Source organism: Magnolia sinica, chromosome 13, assembly GCF_029962835.1.
Source record: "Magnolia sinica isolate HGM2019 chromosome 13, MsV1, whole genome shotgun sequence".
Taxonomy (NCBI): Eukaryota; Viridiplantae; Streptophyta; class Magnoliopsida; order Magnoliales; family Magnoliaceae; genus Magnolia; species Magnolia sinica.
In genome coordinates this window covers 36374880-36400740 of record NC_080585.1, presented here as the reverse complement: position 1 = coordinate 36400740, position 25861 = coordinate 36374880, and the positions used below count along the sequence as shown (strand labels likewise).

Below are 25861 nucleotides of genomic sequence, written 5' to 3'. Positions count from 1 at the left end.
ATAACATGCTATGTCTTCTATATAATACTGGAGCTAGGTAGGCTTCCTGATCAATGTGACACTTGAAAGAAGTTTGTCTGAAGAAAGCATGAAAAACAAAACCATTTTGCTTGCAGGGTGGGTAAATTTGGCATGATCCTCTTAGGGAGCTTTGTGGAAGGTTGTCCCTCACAATCGTATGTTCCCTATGCCTAGAGAAAAATCGTAGAGTCTTTAGGGCCTGGTCTTTTAGTATTTTGGAGTGTTTGATAAATCAAGGGAATTGATAATAGAATGGTGCAGATTTGACAGTGAGTTTCATGCATCCTGAGCAATCATCAGTGCTAGATGATGGGACATTGTGGATTGTGTTGTGAAAAAGCCATGAAATTTGGTCTCCCCTCTGGTGGTCTAGTTCAAATTAAATTTTGATAGTAGTCCCTAGTCAACCCAGGTGGCTCTCTCTCTTTTTTTTTTTTTGTTTGGGGGGGGGGGGCCACGGGCTTAAAAATCATTTATTGAGTGGGCCACACCACATACAACAGTTGAGAGGGGTTACCCTCCCATTAAAACATTCATAATCATTTATTGAGCCCATAGAGATGTGGTTCACAAATCCAGCCCATCCATTGTGTGTCCCACTTGGATGAGGGTCAAACCAAGTTTCAGCTACAACCAAAACACAGGAGGGCCCCACCAAGTGCTTTTATTTGTTTTAGGCATGTCTTCACATGGTTTTAGATGGTATGGCCTACCTGCGTTCCATATACGGCTGATTTTTGGGATATCCCGTAACCTAAAGGGGACCCATCAAATGCACGGTGTTGATGTTCGACACACATCACGGTGGGGCCCACACAGCTCGACCTCATGGGAAGCTCCCATGAGGTCGACCTCAGAGTACCATATATATATATATGTATATATATATATATATATATATATATATATATATATATATATATATATATATATATATGTATATATTTGTTTTTAAATAGTTGAAGCTATTCATCCAGGAAAAAAAAGAAGGAAAGAGAGAGAAGTTATTCTAAGGAAAATTTCTGCAATTTAATTTCATCTCCTCTTAGAACATAAATCACAATGGTGGACAAATGCTTTCCATGTAACAATCGAGGTACAAAAGTCATCAACTGGACTTCTGCGCTTTTGGTGCACCATTTTGAACCTTAATATTGTGTGATGGTTGTTATTTTGGACCATATGATATGCTGATCATTTCTAAATGGTTAGAATTGTCTGATCATTTTGATTTTTGGTCCTTGTTGTATTTATGGTTGCCCCCATCAGTGAATGTTTTAGATCATACATGCAATTTATGGTATAGAAAGTTCAGGCACAACAATCTAATGCTTACAGGAGCATTGGATCTCCTTGAGTAAGAGGGACTAGCAATGGGACTGCTCATGCATCGCAACTGTTGTTTAATTACCTTGATCTCTCTGCCTTATTTTCTTAGGAATTACCATTGGTCCCTGCTTTTTTTTTTTTTCCAGGTGGTGATTGGAGGCGGTCAAGATGCATTGCATGTTACCACAACAGACCGTCGTGCAGGGAAGTTTGAAGCAAAATTCTTCCACAAGGTGAATCCTCTTCCTGTATGCATATCCTTTACCATTGTATAGGCACCATGTTTGTTGTTGGCCTCGTCAACACATGGAGAATAATAATTTCTGGTTTTCTCCATTTGCCTTTTAACAGATTCTTCAGGAAGAAATCGGGGGTGTCAAAGGGCACTTTGGACCAATAAATGCGCTAGCATTCAATCCCGATGGGAGAAGGTAAGTTTTCAGTCCTAGTCCTATAGAGATACCCACAAGTATGTAAATACTGTTCAGTTTTCACTTTTCCATCTCAAAATACACCAGTAATGCAAATCTGTTGGAGCTTGATAGAAGAATAAAGGATGGAGACTTGAAACCGTAATGCTGTGAAGCATTTGAATGGCCAAAATACCCTATAATCAACAGTTTCCTTTACTGGCTTGGTTCACCAATCTCTGTGGCAGCTGATCCCCTAAGAGGCCTGTCCCCTTTTCTAGAAAAGCCACTGGCTTGTCTATCTTGTACGGGGAAACACCAGCATTGTCTGTAGAAAGTATTGCCATCTGTTGCAGAGATCAGTTTTCAGATGAAATCTCATTTGTCATGACACCGACATTAGGGTTGCATCTGGATTGGGTTGAAGGGTGCCCTTGCCTAACATACTACCTCAAGACCCATGTCCAAACCTCACATAGAAGGAACTGTACCTAGGCCTGGTCAACCTGTCGGTCTATGGAAAGAGATAAAACCCAAACCTACTTCAATTAAGTCTTAAATTCAAACCAAGGCGGACCTGTGCCTACCAACGACATAAGGGCCCTAAGGATGGGGTTGGCCTGGGAGTGGGTGAGCCAGCCCAGTTGCAACCCTACCTGACAACTTCATGAATCTGGATTCTAAAGAGAACCTAAAATTGAAGTGTTTCATTGGCAATGCTATCACAACACCAGGACATTATTGATATGAAAAGATACCTTGCATTACATAACATTAAACACATTAACATATATAGATATATTTGTGCATGCATGTATGCAAGAAACGATACATAACATTAAACACGGTAACATGCATAGACATATTCGTGCATGCATAAATGTAAGAAATAGTACATAACATTAAACCCATTAAACCCATTAAACCCATAATGATGCAGGACATGAAATTCAAATATGATGTGCGAGATTTCAGGCTTAAGATCACGTTAGTTTAGAAACAATTACACAAATTCCATATCCCACATGAAAGTCCAAACATTCAATTAAGGGGAATCTATGTGGGTCCAAGCCTACACATGTTATGGCCGGATCAATAAAAATTATAAACCAAACGACACTCAAAGATAAGAAATAATCATCCACACATGCACAGTAATCAGTCCCTAATCCAAGGGATTCACTAATTTCAACTCAAGGAACCCTAGGGTGAAAAAAAAAGGGCAAATAAATTAAGGGTAATGCAATTTAGGGTTAGGGTTTATGAAAAAAGGTATGAAAATGGGAAAATAAGAGAAAACCTGAACTGGGAGACAAATCCTGCGAGCGGACAGCGGGCTAGGGCCTAGCGCACGTGCGCACTAGCCTGGCCGCACGTGCGAGTGGGTCCCACACCCGGAAACCGATTCTTTGGCCTTGATCGGCTAGGGGTGGGCTCCAAACCTCCAAACTTTTAGGGCGATCCGAACTACGGGATGTGTGCGGTGCTCCGCCGAAGTTTCAACCCTCCTGTGGGGCCAGATTCTGGAAACTGACTGTAGGGAGAAGATCCGCTGCAAAACTGATGGATTCGAGGCGAGGATGACTGTAGAAGGTGAGATATATGGATGGAAGAGGGTAGGGGCGGATGGGGATAGATGTGGCTTTGTACCCATTTGAATTTTTCCATAACTCAGAAACTCAGAGAGTAGAAAAAAACTTGCAGGAATTTTTATTAAACTTCAATGAATCAAAAGAACTACAAGGGGTGCCTGTTTATAGGAAAAATCCTATACCCCAAAACTCGTGCCATGTGTGCAACCTATTACTTGGCGATGAAGTAAACCAAAACAAAAACTAACCAAAAAAATCTAAAGCGTTCATGATATTCTAAATAACATAAATAATCAAAACCTAAAATATAAACTTAATCGACTAGTGGGCCTCGATCATGAGATCCCATGATGGGCTTTACTTTACTATCGGGCCCACTTCAATGAACCAAACTCCGTCTTCTAATTAGGAGGCCCTCCTTGGAAGTCATCACCATCCAGATCGACGGTGAGGCCCTCCCTCTCCCTACGTACGTGCGTAGGGGGCGGCGTGCGTGCGCGTGATGTCCCCATCTCATAAACATGTATAAACATACTCATGCATCAATGTATACATCCTCTTGTTGATAAACCTTGTTCTCCTTTCTTTTGCACCTCCGTGACGGAAAGAGAACTTGCTTAAGTAAGGCAGTGTTTACTTGATACAATAAATCATTTTTACTGTGATTGGAATGGGATTAGATATAATACCTCTCTAGTCCCTTTCCCCCCCCTTTTAAAAGATAACCATATAGTGATCTTATTTCATTTCTTCTTAATTGAATAGTTTCTCAAGTGGCGGTGAAGACGGATATGTGCGGTTGCACCACTTTGACCAAGATTACTTTAATATCAAGATGTAGCCACATTTCACACACAATGTTATCAGATACCAACTTTGATCATCTTTCAAATGGAGGGTGTAATGGATCAGAGTCACAATCTTCGACCAGAGCGTGGAAAGAAGTCATCTTGAATGGGGACTGAAACACCCCCTCAAACAAGGGATTTTTGGGGTTATATTCAGACGGTTATTTTCCCTCCTCTCTGGGACCAGGCCCACAATTAGGCAGGAATTTGGCTGCTTTTCTGGAGCCGCTATATTCTGCACGAACGGCCACTTCTTTAGCACTAGGGACATCATTCCTTTATAATTTGTTACTGGAAAAAAATTTATTCCATGTTTATTTATTTATTATTTTTTAAAAATATGTACATGTGATAAGAGTAATTGCTTGATGCTCAGCTGGAGCTATTGTCGTTCCATTCAGGCCAATCACCAGACCTAAAGATGGCAGTGAACAATCCCATCCATCCAAACGAGACCTATTGCCATTGCCCATAACCCCACAAATGGATTGATTGCGAGGAGTTGCCCAATTGATGAAGTTTGTTGGAGGCCTTCCATCCATGGCAGTACCCAGCTGGTGTTTGATCAGGATCATGAGAAGCTGGATACCACCAGCATCTAGTGTTTGATCCAAATGTCAACTCCCAATGATGATATTTACATGAAGAACTATGAAGCTTTACAAGATTGAACTGCAAAATCTGGTAAAATAAAGTTGAAAGAAATTTATAAACTACTTGTGCCTGAGTTTCTGGCTGTGGCACGGTGCCCATGGCCCTTTCCTGAGGAATGGTCCTGATCTTGCACAAACTTGAGCAAGCCCGTATTTGCTATATGGTGACATGAGGATGGGCATCCATAAATGTCAGTTCTATATTTGTCTATTGTGCTATGACCTTGGGCGACTATCACAGAAATCGCCTAAGATTGGCCGGTCTGGTCAGTCTGATGCATGCTCTATCCACGGTGGGATCTCCCATTCATCCAAATCGACAATATGTGTATTTCCGGGATTGTAGGGTTGTAGTGGCATGTTTGGATGACCCGAGACCTGAGTATGATGGGCCACCATGTTCAAATACAGACATCTGCACTGCTTTCTTGTCGTGGGAAATATACAAAAGGTCAGGATCTTCCCAATCTTGAAGGTGTTGGAGGTAGCTCATCAAGTTTGAATGTTTAATCAGATCAACGGCTTGGATGACATTGGCCCCACTTTGGTCAGGCTCAGTGATGAGTGGGACCAGTAATTGCTCAAACGGACGTTCCGGTGGGACCAGTAATTGCTCAAACGGACGTTCCGGTGGGACCTATGGACGGTTTGATTTTAGGGTTTTTATTCTCAGTGGGTGGGAGCAGATTGGGTGCGGCCATGGCCTCACCCAAGACGGTGCCCCCTTAGTGTGGGGCCCACCTTGATGTATGTATTATAGATCTACACCGTCCACCCAAAAACATAAAGCAGATGCAGTGGTGGTTGAACGGCCCACCGTTGAAAACTTCCCAGGGTGTGTAATGGTTATTTGCCATCCAAGCTGTTAAGGTCACAAAAACCTGGATGATTTGATGGGGCGATTGCAACCTCTTATTTGTGAGTTGAATTTGTTCATTGGCTATATTTCATCACAACCATCCATCTAAAGGCCCACCAACCTGCCAGTCTAAAATCATATCAATGTTATTTTGTTGGTTTTTATTTCATGTCTCTAAATAGAGGCCCACCATTTGGACGGTTTAATTTGAGTGACTTGTTTGCCACGTGCATGGTGCATACGTATCAACCATCACTCGTCCCTGACTATCAAAGTTTTAAGAGTATTTTTGTAAGATGTGACGATCCACTCATATTTTGTAATTTTTTATTTAATCTTTTAAAAAATATATATTGTCTTAAAAAAATAATAGTCCGATCAGATTCCGATTCATCTGCCACGAAATTTCCTCAACAGGGGAGGTGGATCGTTTCGATTTGGGTGAGATTTCTTTTCCTTCATAAAACCCAAGAATTCCCTTCCTCGTTTTGTTCTTCTCTTTCATTAGGTTTTTTTTTTTTTTTTAGGGCTTCCCTGAAGGCTTCTTAAAGAAATAGTTTTTGAGGAAAGGTGAACGGTGGAACAGAGATGAGAAGAAATACAAAGAAGAGGAAGGCCAAGAAAGGTTCCTTGGAGGGACCCACCATTTACAGCCACCGTCACTGATTGGTAGGTACTACGTGCCTCTTCTTTCTTCTGACTGTAAGTGGACCGGGCCTCGATCCAGCCCGTCATGGTATGTTACGTAACGTGCTCGACAATATGTTCAATTCGCGTAGAGGCCCTTATGTAGAAGGAGCTTTCACGCTTGCATTGGATTTTCACTCAACACACACACACACACACACACACACACACACACACACTCCACGGTGGATTTTCACTGCATTTGTTGTGAGTCTACCTATGACGCATGAGTAAGGACCTCGCCTGCCTTTCAGTTGGCTGAACCAAAACCAATCCGATTATTTTTGGTAGAGTTAGCTTTTCAACGCCCATTTTGGTAAGGGGGGGTATGAAATGGGGTTATGCAAGAGTGCATCCAAACACACAACACAAATTAGGGTTTGACTTAAGACGCTGTTTAGGCATCACCTTTTATGAAAGTGTGTCTAGATGGGTCATAAATTTGGAAGCCCACCTAAATTTTTTTTTTTTTTTGGGCGAAAACATCTTTCAATGTGGTTTTCCAGCGGGCTGGGCATGTTCATGAGTACTGGTTCATCATCTGGGATGGACGAGCCTAGAACCATTAGGCTCCTACTCTTAATAATGGTGGGCATGTATATCAATTCCTCTTACCCTGATTAGTGGTTTTCTACTGTCCTATTACCTGTAATAGGAAAAAGAGGGTGTATCTATCAATAATGGTGGGTATAAATGCCAAGTTATTTGATATTCCAGCTATGTATGATGCCTGATACGTAGGCGCTCAGAAATTGTACATGCGGCACAATTGACTCAGACTAGACCAATTAAACTATGGAACTTACTGTCAACTAGGACTCAGATCAGGTGGTGTTGCCAACACCACCACTGGCGGTGTGTTGATGTCTTGGGTGCTGTTGGGCCCAACGTGATGTATGTGTTTTATATACATGCCGTCCATCTGTTTTGCGCCCACATTTTCGTGCATGAACCAAAAAAATGAAGCAGATTTGAAGCTCAAGTGGACCACAACACAGGAAAAAGTAGTGATTGAATGCTTACCATTAAAAACTTCTTGGGGGCCACAAAAGTTTTGGATCAGGCTGATATTTTTGTTTTCCTTTCATCTAGGTTTGACTGACATTATCAACAGGTTGGATGACAAATAAACGTTACAGTGGGCCCTAGAAAGGTTTCAGCAGTGGGTGTACTTATCCCTACTGTTTCCTTTTGTATGGTCCACTTGAGCTTCAGATATTCATTTTTGGATTCATGCCCGAAAATGAGTTGGAAAAAGAGATGGACCGTGTGAATAAACACATACATCATGTTAGGTCCCACAATGCCCGACACATCAACACACTACCATTGCGGTGATCCACATCTAGTGTTTGAAATATCGATAGATATTATCGGTATCGCACCAGTGTGAGACGAAACTCCACCGATAACACCCGGAAGATACCAAAAATCCAAAACTTCAGATATCGTACGATATTATCGTCGATATCGTGCGATATATCGTCGACATCATGTGATACATCGTCGATATCGCCGATATCACCAATACAACCCACCCCGATGCCGTGGGTTGTGGAAAATCAAAAAATTTTGAATTAGAAGAGAGAGAGAGAGAGAGAGAGAGAGAGAGAGAGAGAGAGAGAGAGAGAGAGGGAAAATGAAGAAGATGGGGCGGGAGGGGTGAAAATGGGGATCGACGTGGGTGTGGTTTACCGAGCACGCTCCTATCGTACTCAGTAAACTCAGTTGGGGCCCACCTTTAATGTATGTGGTCTATCCACACCGTCCATCTGTTTTCCCATCTAAATTAATGGGTTGATACTAAAAATTAGAACGGGAAGTGGATCATACCACAGGAAACAGTGGTGACACTGATTTCCACCGTTGAAACCTTTCTGGCCCTTGGAGTGATGTTTATCAGTCATCGGAACCATTAATAAGATCATATGAACGTGGATTAAAGGAAAATACGAATTTAATAAGATCATATGGGCCCTGCAGTGATGTTTATTAGTCATCTAAATTTAATACTTTTGTGGCCAAAAATGGTATTTTAACGGTGGATGTTCAATTCAACTGTTTTGTAAGGTGTGGCCCATTTAAACATTGTATATGGTTTATTTTTGGGCTAAAGCCCTAAAATTATCTATTAAAATGTATGGGCGGAGCAGATAAAATACATAAATCGTGGTGGACCTCACATGAGTTTACGTAGTATGCTAAGCGTACTGAGTTACTCAATGTACAATCATATAAAGTGGTGTCCATGTTCTGTGGGTCCTACGGTAATGTGTGTGTCGTATCTACACCGTTCATTAATTTGGAAATAATTTTTTAGGTCATGACACAAACAATGATGTAGATATAAATCTTTAGTGGACCCCACCACAGAAAAAAGCGGAGAGAGTGACGCCCACCATTGAAACTCGTAGCATTCTTGAGGTCCCATCATAATGTTTATTTGTGATCTAATCTGTTCGTAAGTCCAGAAAGATATGGAATAATGGAAAACACAAATATCATCTTAATCATCCATCTCTTGTGGCCCTCAAGAAATTTTTAATGGTGAACGTCACTCTCTCCACTGTTTTCTGTGGTGGGGTCCACTCGAGCTCTGGATCTGACTCATTCTTTGGCTCACCCCTAAAATGATCTGTTCAAATGGATGGACTGTGTGGATAGAAAAAATACATCGTGGTGGGACCCACGTAACTTGGTGACGTGACTTCAGTAATCCGTGCTGGTAGCGGATTGCGTACTGAGTAACTCAGTACCCTTAGGGTACTGAGTAAACTGTGTGGGGTCCACTGTTATTTATTTATTTTATCCACTCTGTTAATCTATGTTAAAAGATAATTTTAGGGCTTGACCTAAAAACGAAGCAAATTAAAATCTCAAGTGGACCACACCACAGGAAACAGTTTGATTGAACCTCTACCATTAAAAAAATTTTGGAGGCCAAAGAAGTTTTGGATCAAGCTGAAGTTTATGGTTTCTCTTCATCCATGTCTTTGTGATCTTACGAACAGGTTGGATGACAAATAAAAATTACTTTAGACACTAGGAAGGTTTCAACGGTGGAAATCATTATTCCACACTGTTTCCTATGTAATGGTCCACTTGAGCTTTGTATTTACTTTAATTTTGGGATCAACCCCTAAAATTATCTGTAAAAATGGATGGACGGTGTGGATAAACCACATAAATTCATAGTAGGCCCAACTGAGTTTACTCAGTATGATAAAAGCATATTGAGTAACTCAGTACGCAATCCAATTACCGTACGGAGTAACTCACTACGCTTAGTGTGCTGAGTAAAATCTGTATGGTCCACCATGATTTATGTATTTTATCTGCTCCGTCCATCTATTTTAATAGATAATTTAGGGCTTCAACCCAAAAATGAAACATATACAATGTTCAAATGGACCACACCATAGGAAACAGTTGAATTGAACGTCTACCGTTGAAAATTTCTTTGGGGCCACATAAATTTTGGATCAAGTTTATATTTATTTTTTCCCTTCATCCATGTTTGTACGATCTTATGAATAGGTTGGATGACAAATAAACATCATTGTTGGGCCTAACAAGGTTTCAACGGTGGATATCATTATCCCTGCTGTTTCCTCTGGTATGGTCCACTTGATCTTTGGATATGATTCAATTTTTGGCTCAACCCCTTAAATTAGATGGAAAAACGAATGGATGGTGTGGATAGATCACATACATTCAAGGTGGGCCCAACCCACAGAACTGCCCGTTCGGGGCTAGAGACGGGCAGGGATAGGACGCAATCCGCGTCCGTGACGTGCAAAGACGAGCATTGATGCTCCTCGAGCTCCAGTTGCACGAACAGTTCAAAGGAGATCAAAGTTACATGGGCCCAAAGTGATGTATTTATTATATCTACACCGTTCATCTATTTTTAGAGATCATATTAAATCATATTGGATCAATATCTACACCGTTCAATTTAAAAATAGTTGCGATAGTTTAGTTAAACATCGCATAACTTAGGAACCTATACAAAGGAAATTTATTATGTGCATATTTTTTTTTGAGATATTATGATTTAAAAGTGTGTATTAAGGGCCTTTTTAACAATCCTCAAAGTTTCATTAAAAAATTCAACCATTTTCCCAATGTTTCCCCATGTTTCCCAAAAAGTGCGATAAACTATGCAATACAAACGATATATCCCGTGTGATAACCGATACGTATCTGTATCCCAAGGGTGCGATACATTGTGCGATACCGATATTTCGAACACTGTCCACGTCCTTCTCAACTAAGCCGCAATCCTCAAATCACATTACTTGAACAATCCTAATCACTGATGTGTGGACACTTGTTTGATGAAACAGGACTATTTTATGGTTTTCATTTTTAATTGTCCCTTAAATGTCCAACAATCCTACGGTTAGATAATCAAATAATCTAATCAAATAATCTTAAGTTTTGGTTCGTGATATATCTAAAGTAAGACATAATTTGGGCAGTTTATCTTGAATTACTTATTGCCATGTATGCAAGTTCTTGCCTACATATCAACCATCTCACTTTCCCATTGTATAGAAGTTTTTCATTTCCTTATTTAATTTTTCCTGTTTGGCATCTTTTTCTTGAGTTTAGTGAGAGGTTCTTGCACAGATACTTGGCCTAGTATGCTTGGGAAGCAAATTGGGTGGTGACCCCAATACCATTCAGTGCTGTGGGACCCACCATGATGTATGTGTTTTATCCACTTTGTCCATCCATTTTCCCAGCTTATTTTAGGTCATGAGCCCAAAAAGAAGTAATTCCGAACTCAAGTAGACGACATCACATGAAACAGTGGTGATTGAATGCCCACCATAAAAAATTTCTTAAGGGCCACAAAAGTTTTGGATCAAGTTGATATTTATATTTTCCTTTCATTCACGTCTGCGTAACCTTATCAACATGTTGGATGGCAAATAGACATTATGGCGGGCCCTAGGAAGTTTTTAACGATGGGTGTCATTATCCCCACTATTTCCTGTGGTGGGGTCCGCTTGAGCTTCAGACATGCTTCATTTTTGGGCTCATGCCCTAAAATGAGCTGGCAAAACAGTTGGACAACATGTATATAAAATGCATACAGCACTGTGGGCCCCACAGTGCCCAACACCACCTGTGTTGGGGTCATCACCCAATCTGCTCATCACCCAAGCTGTTTCCATCTGCTCACCCCTTCTATCAACCTTGAGATGATCTAAATGTTCCCATCATTATATGCATGAATCTCACTAATCAATCTCATCATCCATGGAAATTAAGCTCTTGTGAATGAAATTTGTAGTCAAAGGAGATGCCGGATGGGTGGAGTAAAAGCATCATGATACCTATTTACATGAACAAAGGAGATGCACAAATTTGCATCAACAATCGGGGATCAAAAATATGAGTCACATTGTGAAGCTCTGGGAGGGTGGTGGATCAAAGACTAAGATGAGAAACAAGGAAATCTGATAATCAGTTTGGATTCATGCTATGGAGATCAACAATCAAATCTATTTTTCTAGTTAGACAATTAATGGAAAAGGATAGAGAGGAGGAAGAATCTATTCATGGTTTTAATGGATTTTGGAGAAAGCATGTGATAGAGTACCTAGAGAAGTTATGTGGTGGGTGATGAGGAGGAAATGTGTCTCGGGAGGATATATGGACATCATTGTAGATATATATATATATATATATATATAAAAGAGTGCCATATCAAGATTTCGAATGGGTTGTGACCGATGAGTTCATGTAGCAATGGGCATTCATTAGGGTTCAATATAAAGTCCCTTACTTTTTATGAACTTGTTTTTGATGAAATAATAGCTAGCGTCCATGATATGGTGCCTAGGTGCATGTTTTTGACAGATCTATGTGTTGGTCAATGAGATTAGAGAGGAGGCAAATGCCAAATTAGAGGTTTGGAGGAAAGTTCTAGATTCTAGGGGCTTAAAAAATAACAGAACTAAGATGGAGCATTTAGAGTACAATTTTAATGGGGATAGTTATAGAGACGGGCCTTTAGTTAAAAACTTAAATCAACACGTGAAGAGAATACTCAAAGTGATTTGTCTTTTTTACCTAGCTCTATTTTTCAAAAGGATGTGGTGATTTATGAATATGTTTTCAATAGGATTAGGTTGGATGGATCACTGTTTTAAATATCTATGCTATGTAGTGTGTGCGTAGCTTAGCCTTGACACGACGTAGTTCATGGAAATAGCTCAAGTCCCATGTAGCCTAAATGATATTTTGCATATGCCACACGTTACATAGATTACACTACACGCTACATAGCTTACATTACTAGTTATTTTTCACTACAACATCAAAATCAATTAATATTTTTAATGATTTATTACGATTTTCTATTCTTCAATAAAAATTAGTTAATCTTTTAATGCTTTTGGTAAAATAATATAAGTAGCAGTATTAAATCAGTTTGTTGCTCTTTCTTTACCTTTATACTTACTCATTGCCCTTTCCTATTCTATAGGTTGTCTTTGGTTGCACCAAATATCAAGAAATTTTGTTAAATTTCATTATTTTCAGTCTTATTTGGTGTAGAATATAATGAAAATTTTGCAACCAAGTGCAACTTTGAATAACAATCAAGTGGTGTGTAGTGCAAGCTACATGCTTTGTAGCTTACTCCTCACTCTAGTGGGGTGAACACTATGCGGCACGCTATACGCTATTTAAAACATTGGGATGGATGCTGTGGAGATGTACCCTTGGAGTGTTGTGTACATGCATGCTTGCTGCATTCCTATTAAATTTAAGGGAAATTTTTATGAGAATGGGGGGGCCCTCATCCTGTCTTGGACCATTGCCCAATCTTGCTCGACTCTGTCAAGGAAAGCTGGGGTCCTAAGCTATTTAGATTCAAGCTCTCTTAGTTTGAACCGGAAAGCTTTCATTCTCTGGTTTCTAACTAGTGGGTGTCTTTTTTCTGTTTCTGGTAGTCCAACTTATGTTCCGAGTTGAAAACTTAAACTTCTAAAACTCAACTTGATTAACTGGAGAGAGGATTCTCAGGACAATCTCGAGGCTGTTGTTGCTAGCTTGCGTACATCTACTCGATTGTTGGATGTGCAGGAGGAATTGTCTTCCCTCTTGGAAGAAGAGAGATCTCTCGAGGACATTCTTAGGGTTGATTATGCTAGATTGGTTAGGCAGTAGGAGATCAAATGGAGGCAAAGGTCTTGAGCTCTTTGGTTGAAAGCTGGAGACAAAAACACCAACAATTTTCACGCCATGGCCGGTGCAAGGGCTTAATCAAGCAAGATCAGTAGCATAATTGTCAATGGCTTTAAATCTGAGGATCATCGGCAGGTAACTGATGACATAGTATCCTTTTATTCCTCTGTTATCTGCTGAAAGTTGGCCAAGGCCCAGATTGGATAACCTGGATTTCCCCCTTACCTCTGCAGAGGATAATTCAGCTCTTGAATCCCCTGTCTCAGAAGTGAAAATTAAATCTGTTGTTTTCTCTCTATGTAGCGATAAGTCTCTAGGGCCCGACGGGTTTCCCTCAGCTTTCTTTCAGCAATTTTAGGATGTTATTAAAAAGGATGTGGTGGATTTTATTTTGGATTTTTTCCCTGAATCTGTTCCCTCTCTAGAGCTATGGGGGCCTCTTTTATTGTTTGAATCCCTAAGGTTGATGGTGCCACTGATTTGAAGGACTTTTGCCCCATTAGCCTTTTAGGTGGTCCATATACTCTGCTTTTCTATGATGCTTTTGTCTCGGCTGTGTCCAATTTAAGGATGGTTATTCACTGTTTTGAAGTTATTTCTGGTCTCAAAATTAATTTCTTCAAAAGCGAAATACTTGGAATTAATTTCTCTTCCTCTTCTCTTTCTAGTTTCATGGAGGTGCTCGGGTGTAACGCTGGTTCTTTTCCTTCCTCCTATTTGGGCCTTTATGCATTGGCAAGCTTGCCAACCACCTCTGGGACGTGCTCTTAGAAAGAATGGAGCGGAAACTGTCTCCTTGGAAATCTCGTTATCTGTCTATCAGAGGGAGACTCACCTTGATTAAAGTTTTCATGTCTATCCTCCCTTCCTACTGTTTTTCTCTGTTGCCCAAAGTCCATTTTACGCAGAATTGATAAACTTAGAAGAGATTTTCTTTGGAATGGCAACTCTGACAGCCACAAGTATCATCTCCTAAGCTGGTCAGAGGTTTACAAACCCTTTCTGGAAGTGGGTGCGGACATTAGAATCCTAGCTGATGTTAATTCTTCTTTGTTGGTGAAATGGCTTTGGTGTTTTGGGACAGAGGGAAAGATCATGGTGGAGAGATATAGTTGCTTCCAAATATGGTATTGAGGAAGGTGGATAGTTGATGGTTCACCAGGGATTCGTCTCTTTATAGAGTGTCTTCTGTTTGGAAAGTCATCTGCAGCCTCAAGTCCCAGTTCGGGAGGGAATCTCCTTTGGTTTGGGTAATGGGACCAAGATTAGGTTTTGGCTAGAGCACTGGATTTCAGACAATCCCCTTGTTTCTGATTTCCTTGGTTTGGCCAATCTTTCTCATGATCTCTCCATCTCGGTGGCTAACTGCTTCTCCTTTGTTGGTTTAGGAGTCCGTTGCCTACTGTGTAGGAGAAATCTAATGGAGCTCGAGACAGTTGCTTTGCTGGATCTTTTGAAACTTCTTCAGGGTTCTCGTCCTCTAGCAAGGGTGATGGATTCCTTCTCTTGGTCCTTGTCTCCCTCTGGCAATTTCTCATGCAAGTCATTCTCGGCTCTCATTAGTGCGCCTCCTTCCACCTTGCCTGTGGCCTATCCTTCCTTTTTTTGGTCTTCAGGTGCTCCCCCTAACATGCTTTCATTCAGTTGCTTGCTAGAGGAAGGGCCCTCACAGTCAACAACCTGCAGCGCTGCGGAATGGTTCTCCCCAATGTCTGTCTTCTATGATATGAAGATACAAAATCCATTAACCATCTTTTCTTGCACTGTCCTTTTGCAAGGAAAGTTTGGTCTTCAGTTTTGCTCAAATATCAGCATCAATGGGTTATGCCTTTCTCAATCCCAAGTTTCCTTTTCGCTTGAAGTGATTTGAAGACTTCTGCGCAATCTGGTTTTTGGCAGCCTTGGCCACCCTTTGGGCAATTTGGAGAGAAAGGAATCAGCACTGCTTTTATGATTCCCCCTCATCCTCTGAAAGGGTTAAATCTTCTCTTCCAGGATTTGAAGGATTGGTCCCTTGTCCCCAGCCTCTGCAATAGCTCCTTAGTATCTTCTCTTCTGGGCTAATGTGCTCCTCTTTGGCTCAAGTTGTATTCTGCTGTCTGTTCATGTTACATAGAGTTGTATGGTGGTTTTAGGTTTGCTTTTGCTTTTGTTCTTTTGTTTTGTTTGCTGGTCTTGTTTTGTTTGCTTTTGGGTTGTTTCGGCTCCCTTATTGAATATATTCAATCTTCAAAAAAAAAAAAAAAAAAAAAGAAAAAAAAAAGAGAAAAAAAATTACGAGAACACTGTTTGACTGCCTAAGGAAATTTTTATAAGAAGACTTTTTGGCTGGCTATGCTACCTGGGGAAAAGTCTAGGGCCATTATGATTGCCACATGAGCAGAGGTTGAGTGTTGTAGAGATGAGGATGGATGTGTGAATTGTAGGAAGGTTGAAAAATGAGGTAATATGAAGCAACCCAGGAATATAGTTCAAAAAATTGAAAACTTAGCCAATGTCTAGTTGGGTTGAGTTGACTCAAAGACTCAACCGAGTCTTTACTTGACTTGACTCGATGTGTAATAATTAAAATCAAAGTGTTTATAATAGTGAAAAATCAAATATTTATATACTGTTCAATATGTTAAAAGTAGGTAGAAATTGCACAAAGTTGTGTTTTGTTACGCTGGTTAGAGGGGTTACCCCTCCTACGTTAGATTGTAGGTTTGGCTTTTGCATATTGCAATTTTATTTTAATGGTTCACTCGCTGTGTGACTCGAGTCATTATGAATCGCATCAAGTCGGCCAAGTCCCCTAGCCGACTTGACAAGCCTTATTGAGTGAAAGCTCAAGAGCGAGTTTCCTATTGACTTGGAACAAAATTTGACCGAGTCGAGTTAACTCGGTCGAGTCTCTAGTTGAGTCACCCAGTTTCAAAACTATGCTTAGGAGAAGACCTAATAAGAAACAAAATAATGGAGATGGTATGGTTATGTGCCGATAGGGCTGTCAACAGGTACCTGAATATCTGACCAATTATGAAAGGACCTGGATACTAAAATTGGAAATGTGGAAATGTTTAAAAATCGGATCGTGTTTGGGTCCATCATTCAGACTTGTTTAAGAATTGGGTTGGGCTAGCTACGTAATCCGGAACCTGTCAGTACCCTGTTAATTTTTTATTTAATATATACATTAATATGATAAATAGATATTAATCTCTCTCTCTCTCTCTCTCTCTCTCTCTCTAGACTTGATGGGTACCCAAACCTAATCGGATTTGTTCCAGTACCTCAGGTATGGTATTCAAATCTGGCAATACCTCGAGCCTGAACCTGACCCCCTTGGGTGGGTCTTGATGCAGGTACACCATCATCTGACTTGTGAACAACTTATGTTCAACAAAAACCTGAAACGGCTTAGGTAAGAAGGGAATATTGATTACGGTTGAAGGGCGTGAAAAGAGAATGACAGGACCTAAAAGGACCTAGATCATGGTGGTGTGAATGGATAGAGGGTTTGTCTACCTACCAAGGATATGCCTTAGGAATGATTTGGAGAAACTAGATTTGTAAAGCTGACATCAAATATCTGTACACCAGCTATGATGATGATATTTAAGATTATGTATGGAGTATATATTCCAAACATATGAACTGATGCATTTGCTGTTTTAGATGCGTGTATTTTGGATCCATCTTTTGGAGCTTTTTTAGCTGTTAGTGGTGATTTATAAATACAACAATGCACAATCCCATTCACTATTCAGGTTTAGATGTAGAATCTGAGATGTAAAAAACAGTGCTGCTTAGTTAATCGGAAATTGGATGATAGAATGGGATGCTGATAGATGGAAGTTAATACCATTTGATGTGCAATTACTGTCATGGGGGCATGCAATGGGTTAAGGCTGTGAAAATATTCCAATGGAGATAAGGATATTCGTGTAAAGTAATGTGGTGGACATGAGGTGAAGAGAGCATTGGGAATGGAAGAAGAAAAATGCATTAGAGGATCGTTGAGGGGTGATGAGGATAATAGCATTATTGGATAGTTGGGGGGCTTTCATAAATAGGTGTGCTATGCCCAAGGACAGTGAGGAATTTGGAGACCATCTCTTCCTACATTGCAAGCTTGCCGTTGCCATTTGGAGCCATTTCTTTAACCTTTTCGGGGTGCCTTGGTCCTTGAACAATCCCTCTTAGACCTCTTTGCGGGTTGGCCAAAAGGGCTTTCCCACCCTTGGGGAAATAACATCTGGATGATGGTCTTGTTTACTTTTATATGGGGCATCTGGTTAGAAAGAAATGCAAGAATATTTCTAGATAGAACAATGCTGGAGGAGTCTCAAGCAGAAGATCCAGTTTCCAGCAGCAAGTTGGGCTATCCTTGACCTGTATACCAGTGGGATCTCCATCCTGCTTTGGTAACAAAATTACTTTGTCCACTACCCAGAAGTGATGGATGATCATTGGTTCTTATGCTCTTGTATGAGTAGTTGTGGTTTTTCTTTTCAGCTCTGAGGGGAGGCTGGTTCCCTTCTCGTTGTGGCTTCTTCTTTCTGGTGAGATGATCTCTCATCACATCTGTGCCTTTTTGTATTTTTTCTTTTTGCAGTTTTAAAAGTTTTGGGCTTTTTTTTTTTTTTTTTTTGAAAGGCAAACTAAGTTTGGGTTTACCATTTAAAAAAGAAAAATAGAAGACAATGGTAACTTCTACTCTAAAGAGGATCATCCTTGATCCGGATATTAGGAATGCTATGCATGAGAACCTGTGGTCCAACAATGTGAGATATTGTTGGAGCTAGCTTACTCTAATACAGAAATTGTCAATTTTGGAGTATTTTTCTTGTTATTATTTAATAATTCTTGGTGAATAATTCCCTAACCAGGTCTTGGAGCTGTTAAGCTGTTGAGATATATTAGTGTAATGCTTGTTACTTTGTTAGTTTGTTGCTTAAACATGGGTGTTTTTGTTAATGTGTTTAGTCCATATAAAGAATTGTAAACTCAATTTTTCAAGTGTAATTCAAGAGATATTCAGCTCGAAAGTCTTTACATTCTCCCATTGAGTAGAGAGTAGGAAGATACTTCTCTACTCTCTTTCTTCATTACTGAAGCTTTGTTTTTTGGTTGTGTACTGCTGTAATCATTTTATCTTAGGAGAACAATATTCACCTGTCTAGTGTTCAAATCTCTATTAATCTTAACAGTTAAATAGAGAAGAGAATTGAGCCCACATTTGTGTCAAATGGTATTAAAGCAAATGGAGAAGAGAGATGGCAAGCAACAACGTTGGGATCAATCCTTCTCAATGGACGATCCTGATTTTCAAAGCTGATGATTGTGATTTTTGGAGCACAAAGATGAGGACTCTTTTCTCTCACAAGATTTGTGGGAATTGTGGAGAAAGGCTATGATGTTGCTGATTTTTCTGCAGAAAATCTCAAAGAAGTCGGAAGGATCCTAAATCACTCTTTTTCATCCACCAACCTGTGGATGAAACCATCTACCCTTGAATTTCGGCAGCAACCAAATTTAAAGAGGCATGGGATGCTTTGCATAAAGAGTACCATGGTGATGCCGAGGTTTTGACTGTTAAACTCTAAGGAGGTGTTTGGTGCATGGTATTAGATGGGATTAGGTGGGATGGAATTGCATTTGTCTCGTGCAAATTCCATCCAGCGTTTGGGGAGGATGGGAAGGGTTGGGATGGAATTACATTTGGTACCATGCAGGATTTCTATGGATTTTGAAATCCACTAAACATGTGGGCCCCACATTGACGCGTATGTTTTATCCATGCCGTCCATCCATATACGCCCTTTACATGTGGCATTCTACTCATATACGTGTACAAGTGACCAACATCCGTTGTGAATTTGGCTTGTTGATTACAATTCCATGGTCCACCAAACAGGGTTTTGCTTATTCCAGTGTTTTTCCCATAGCAAGAATTTTATCCCAAACATGGGATTGGATGACCAAAATACCATGGTATTCCCAGACATGCAATCATTGTGCAATAATGGTGTTAATCCCATCTAATACAATTCCATACCATTTAATCCCACGGACCAAACAGGCCCTAACTCTTTGTAGAAAGTTAGAGAATTTGAATATGAAAGATAGTGCTTCTATGCTAGATTATTTTTCCAGTGTGCTGGAAATTGTGAATCAAATAGGAATTTATGGTGAAAATTTATCTGATCAAAGGGTTGTTGAATTTTTTGGTGGAGTTTGCCTATGAAATATGATCATGTTGTGGTTGCAATTGGAGGTCCAAAGACCTGAGCACTTGGCCCATTAGTGAGTGTTATCGGGATCTCTTCTGTCACATGAAGATAGACTAATAGATCCTGTGAAAATTCTATTGAGAACGCATTTCACATTAAGCTGAATTTGTCAAAAGAAAAGGAGAATGGTGGTGCAGGCAATTCTAATAATAGAAATTCAGCTAACGGAGGATGTGGAAGGCGTTATATTCCAGAGAAAGAAGAGGTGGAGGACGATCTGGTGGCAAGTATCAAAGAAAACGGAAAGGTAATGATCAAGGTGATACTTGAAAACCCCCCCAATGTTACTACTACAAAATATTTGGGTCTATTGAAATTTTTTGCAGAATAAAGGGGAAGAAAGAAAAATTTGCCAACGAGAACATAAGAAAATGAAAGCTTATTTCTTGCATGCAGTGTTTGTCATATGCGACCGCATATGTAAAATGCAACCGCAAGCAAAATTTGTGAACGAGAATGAAAGAAAATGAAAGCTTATTTCTTGCGTGCAGTGTTGTCATATGCGACCGCATATGCAAAATGGGCCATCAAAATCACATATGCGAAAATTAAAGTATGCCATCGCATACTGTGCCATGGTTTTGTGATTGCTTATGTGAGTATGCCATTGCATACACATTATGCGATGGCATGATGCCCAATGTTCAGATTTTTACTGTTGGGGCTTTTATATATATATATATATATATATATATATATATATATATATATACATATATTCTTTTCCCCACCTTTTAGCAAATAAATAGGCACTCCAAATTATGAGCATGTATTTTATATGCATTGGAATCTGTGCGAATTGTAATTGATGTGATTTGGAATCACAAGGTCTTGTTATGTTTTCAAAACAAGGGGCTTTTGATGTATTTGGTGTGAATTAGATTCCAATAATCCAATTCACGCCAAATACACTCCCAAACACACCGAAATTGCTGGTTCACAACAATTACCACTGAATACATGCTCCCAAACGACCCCTTATTGGATTCATTGCCCAACTCACTGCATTGATTCAATGCTACATGACAAGGGAATATTATACATGTGACAGAAATTGTTGATAGCGGTAGGTTGATCACAACCATCATCTATAATCACATGTGACTGCTTAGCCTAATGAGAAAGCACACAAGAAAAGAAGAACCACTGCAGACATGGATTTTGTGTTTTGCCTCCTCCGCACATAGACTTGAGAGCTTGACAAGACCCAAGGTTCCTCCAGCAGGGATGTTGAACTATATGAGCAGTTGTCAGCTAAATTAAAAATATATGACACTGAAGGAGAAGGGTATGATGTAACAAATGGCCATACAAGCTGGTTGATCAAAGGTTTGACCCGTCCAAATTTTCAGATTGTCTTGATTGATGACCTGGACCAGATCAACGGTCTGATGATAAATTTGATGAGATAAATGATCAGCTTGCACTGTGGGCCTATGGGATCAATGAAGGGGCCATTAAATTTATAGGGTTTAATTATTCTATGTCGATTTTTAAGGTTAGATTTGGTCATGAATTAATTAATAATTTTCTTTGTATTTTCGTCATTTTTCTAGTGGGCCACTTTTTAGGCACCAAGCAATGTCAGAATCATATGAAATTGGTTGCATTTGATAGTCTATTGAGTTACTTCCAAAGCAACCCAAGGTTATGTGATTTGGATACTATTTTTCTCTGCTATGCCTATGTAAGGCTGCACTTGGGATGTGTATTTTCTTTTTTTGACATGAAGAAATAAATAGTTGGGTTCCCTTTCTTTTTTGTTGTTGTTGTTCTTTCCAAAGAAGACTTCGAGAGGGGGTTTCGCAATCTCTAGCATTTGGCTAGAGGATTCTTAGGGTTCTTTCCTACAATTTTGTTTATCTTCCTTTGATCTTTTCATCCCATCTTGGGTTGCATTAAGGTGTGACAGAAAGTATCGTTATATTACTAGCTGTGAGGAGTTCTCTATGAAGTTGGAAGATGCATTAAAAGGTATAGAGCCCCTAGCGAAGGTCCTTAAGATGGATGATGGAGATAAAAGGTGTAGTAAGGATTTTGGATATGATGTTATGAACTGAGAAAAAAACTGGTGATCAAGGAAAATATCCGATCACAGAAAATCTACAGGATAATTGATGCAAGATGGGAGAAACAACTCTTCAAGAGTTAAATGTTATAGGTAAACGAGTATTCATATGACTATTTTGTAAGCTGTATTGTACTATGTCTTAACTGAGATGATTGATTTACTCGTTTCATTGCCATGCAAATATCTGCGGGACACCTTTTGGACCACTAGTCCTGAGATAGCAGCAATATCTCTAACAGCTCAAAAGTGTTAAGTTAAAACTTCGAAAGGATGTTCTTCTGCATCTCTCTCTCTCTCTCTGTGCCTTTTCAAATACCGTTCTGGCACCACCTGACAGTTTGGAAGTGTAGTATGTATCCAAATTTCGAGGATTTTTTTTTTTTTTTTTCCTTTTCTTTTCTTGTTTGAATAAAAATGACATTGCAGTTGTTTAAGAAAGGAAGGTGGTATAGAGAGCTGAATGGTTTGTTCTAATTATCTGAATCTGTAATCCTGAGAGCTGTTGTGACTTCTTGGGTCGTTCACAAAGTCATATGCTAGAATCCCTCTGTTAATCATATTAATTTTATGTTATGGATATCAGAGAGGTTCAAATTGCGACTTTGAAAATATCTTGCTATTGAAACAGATTGGAATGCTAATTCACTTATTCGTAAAGTAAAAATAATGTTGTTGCCAAGTAGAACTGCCTTGGGTTTGAGGTTTTGATCTCCATTGGCAGCTTGCCTGACATAACATGTGTTAGAAACTCATCACAGTGGTTGGAGGATACTCTTTACCTCTAACATGTGTTTTTCAACACCTTTATATTGGAGTCAACTAGTCATTCCTTATTGGATTGTATTGTGGACAGTCTTTTTAGAAGCCCCAACTCTGCCTTGATAACTATAAGTACAGATAAAGGATTTTCATTATTTTTGGAAATGGCTCATGATGTGAGACACTTAACAAGAAGCAGAAGTCAAAAATCTTCTCATCATTATTTATTTATTTTGTGGAAAGTAACATATGGTCTGCTTATTTGGAACTGTTATCATCTCTAATGTCCATATTCTGAAAATTCTAGGTGAAAGGTTTACTGAGTTGTTGGAAGTCCATATTACATTACATGGCTGTAGAGGTACTTCAGTGGAATTATGAACTGATATAGATATATGGAGTGCAGAAGTCAGTCTCTACATCTTATTATGTGGTGTTCCTCTGTTTTGTGCTACTAAGCTTCAGTCTAATAGAAGTTCTCTTTGTCCATATGCATTGTGCTACTTTTTCCATTTCACCAAATGTAGAATTTTCTGTAAATATTTCTATACTATTATTTTCTAGAGTTACATGTACGTATCTGTGCCAATAAAAAGGCCTTTTCCACCTGAGACAAGCTTATGGTTTAAGATGCAGAGTCCGAACAGGGAATTGCACAGGCCATTCTCCATGTGGTTACAGATTTTAAATGGGATCCATGCCTGATGTTTCCAAGATTATGAAGAATCTGGTTCGATGGATGTTGGAGCCTGATCCAATGCTTGGATTAATTGCAAAGCAAGTGCTTGGTGTCTTCTTTTTGGAAAGGTAATGGAAATTTTTTATTGCAAAAGAAAAGAAGGATATTTACGAGTCAATGACGCCCAATACATGGGGGGAAGATCAAAACTATCAAAGGAGTCAATACATGAAACCCAACCAATAATGTCTGCCTTGGCCCTCCTAAACACTTCTATTATCCCGCCACTTTGATTTCCTCCCATATAGCCCAAAGACTGCTGGAGGAGAGAGATCTCAAAGAGCTCTCTTTTTATCTACTCCCCTTCGGACCATGTTGGAAAGAATTCTTCGACAGACCTTGGAAGAAACCATGAGACTCTAAATAGATCAAATAACTTGTCTCACATTTCCTTGGCAAAGGGGCAAAGGATGAAAATAGGTTGACCGTCTCCTCATTTCTTGTACAAATCACACAAAACATTGGTAAGTTACATATTCCTTTTTTGTAGGTTATCCATCATCAGTACCTTGTTCCTCTCCACCAACCAAGCGTAGGCCCCCCCTTTGTGGGCGCCCCACATTACCAAAGAAAAGAAAATGGCCAGTCCCCTTGATTCCCTTGTGCGAATTCGTGCAACATCTTGAAGAAAGAATAGACCGAGAACTGACCTGAGCTTTCCTTCCTCCATATCATAATATCATCCTTTTCCCATCCCCAACTAAGAAGCCAATCCCTTCCTTGAATGAAGGTCCCATTTTAGCAAGCGCCTTCCACACTGCTGATGCCCTATATAAGGAGGCTTCTTTGGTCCACCGGCCCTCATTGCTCATCCCATATTTTCTGGCAATAACTGTCCTCTAAAGATTATCATCCCCTAGACCAAAGCACCACCACCACTTGCTGAGCAACGCAGAGTTCATAACTTCCACCTTCCTAAGCCCCCCCCTCCCCAATCAGCTGGCACACCTCATCCCACCTAAAGTGGAATTTGTTCCTTTCCTCTGCCCCTTGCCATAGGAAGTCCCTTCTCGCCTTCCTAAGCTTTTCTAGGCAGAAGATTAGCCATTGCAGCTTTGATAAGAGTTAGTCTACTCCCCAAAGATAGATGCCTGCTTTTCCAACCCCGACAACTTCCTTCCATCCTCTCTATCACTCTATCCCATAGGTGTGTAGCTGGCTTGCCCGTGCATAAGTCCAAGATAGGATGAGGGGAACTCCCCTACCCTACAATCAAGCACCCACCCAATATTAGCGACCTCGTCCGTAGACACAAATCCTTATCATTGTGCTCTGTTAACCATTAGCCCAGACACCACCTCAATGCACTTGACAATGTTTTTAAGGTTGTCCACCTTTCTCGCATTCGCATCATAAAACAGAAGTGTCATTGACGTATTAGGGGTAAGAGATATGGAAGTAAGAGTGATTTATCTTGAACCCACTGATCAAGCCCACTGAACATCCTCTCTCTAGCATCTTGCTCAATACCTCAACAACCATCACAAAAAGATAAGGGGAAAGAGGATCCCCTTGTCTCAAGCGTTTGAAGCCCGAAAAAAACCTTTTGGAGGCCCATTTACTAAAACTGAAAACTTAGCCGACCCAACGCACATGTGGATTTATTTTCTCCACTTCTCCCCCACATCCTAAATGGTCTAATAACATGTAGTCTAGGAAATCCCAATCAACGTGGCCATAAGCCTTCTTAATATTCGGCTTACACGCACCTCCATTCATGCCCCCTCTATGCCTCAAATCAATGCACTCATGGGCGATGAGAGCACTGTCCAGGATTTGCCTTCCCATGGCAAAAGCAACTTATGCATCCGAAATGACCCTCCCTATACCCGTTCTGAACCTTTGAGCAAAAAATTTGGCTAAGAATTTTTATGTAGTACTGATGAGGCTTATCGACCTAAGTCACCAAGGCTGTCAGTACCCTCCTTCAGAATAATGTTAATGAAGGACGTTCCTATCTTAGTAGCTAAAAGGTCACTCAAGAAATTATGCGACAAAGTTTACCACGCAACCCTTCATATTCCCCCGAAAGACCTTGAAGAAAGATGGAGGAAAGTCTGTCTTGCCTTGGTGCCTTATCTTTGCCCAGCGAGTCAACTGCCTCCTCGAAGATCAGTGCCTCCAACGAGTCAAATTCCCCTTTGACAACTAATTAAAGCTCAAGTTATCTAGCCTCGGTCAGACCCACCTCTCTATAGGCAGCAACTCCTAGTAAAATTTGCTATTGCATTGCACAATTGATTTTTGTCTTTGATCCTTCTTTCATCCACCAACACACTAGAGATTTTGTTGGATCTTGCCCATGTTGAAACCATGCTATGAAAGAACTACATGTTCTTCTTGCTTCCTTTAGCCAGGTCACTCTGGAGTGTTGCCTCTATTTTATTTCTTCTTCCTTCATCCTTTTGCTGT

At 40.0% G+C, this 25861-nt stretch overlaps 1 protein-coding gene across 12 annotated transcripts in view; it reads left to right on the top strand.

Annotated features, from left to right (window-relative positions):
- LOC131223581 (eukaryotic translation initiation factor 3 subunit I-like) overlaps positions 1-23463 on the top strand; it is a 59741-nt gene extending 36278 nt beyond the window's left edge. Inside the window, exons 7-11 of one of the 12 annotated variants that reach the window (XR_009160558.1) lie at positions 1497-1583; positions 1702-1781; positions 6240-6381; positions 13504-13740; positions 23347-23463. Coding sequence is in view for 2 of the 12 variants with exons in the window: in XM_058219016.1 (XP_058074999.1) it covers positions 1497-1583; positions 1702-1781; positions 4118-4193 (243 nt within the window). In the remaining 10 variants the exon portion in view is untranslated. The other 11 variants (XR_009160556.1, XR_009160555.1, XR_009160553.1 and 8 more) reach the window with 11 other exon arrangements.
- The last annotated feature ends 2398 nt before the right edge of the window (positions 23464-25861 follow it).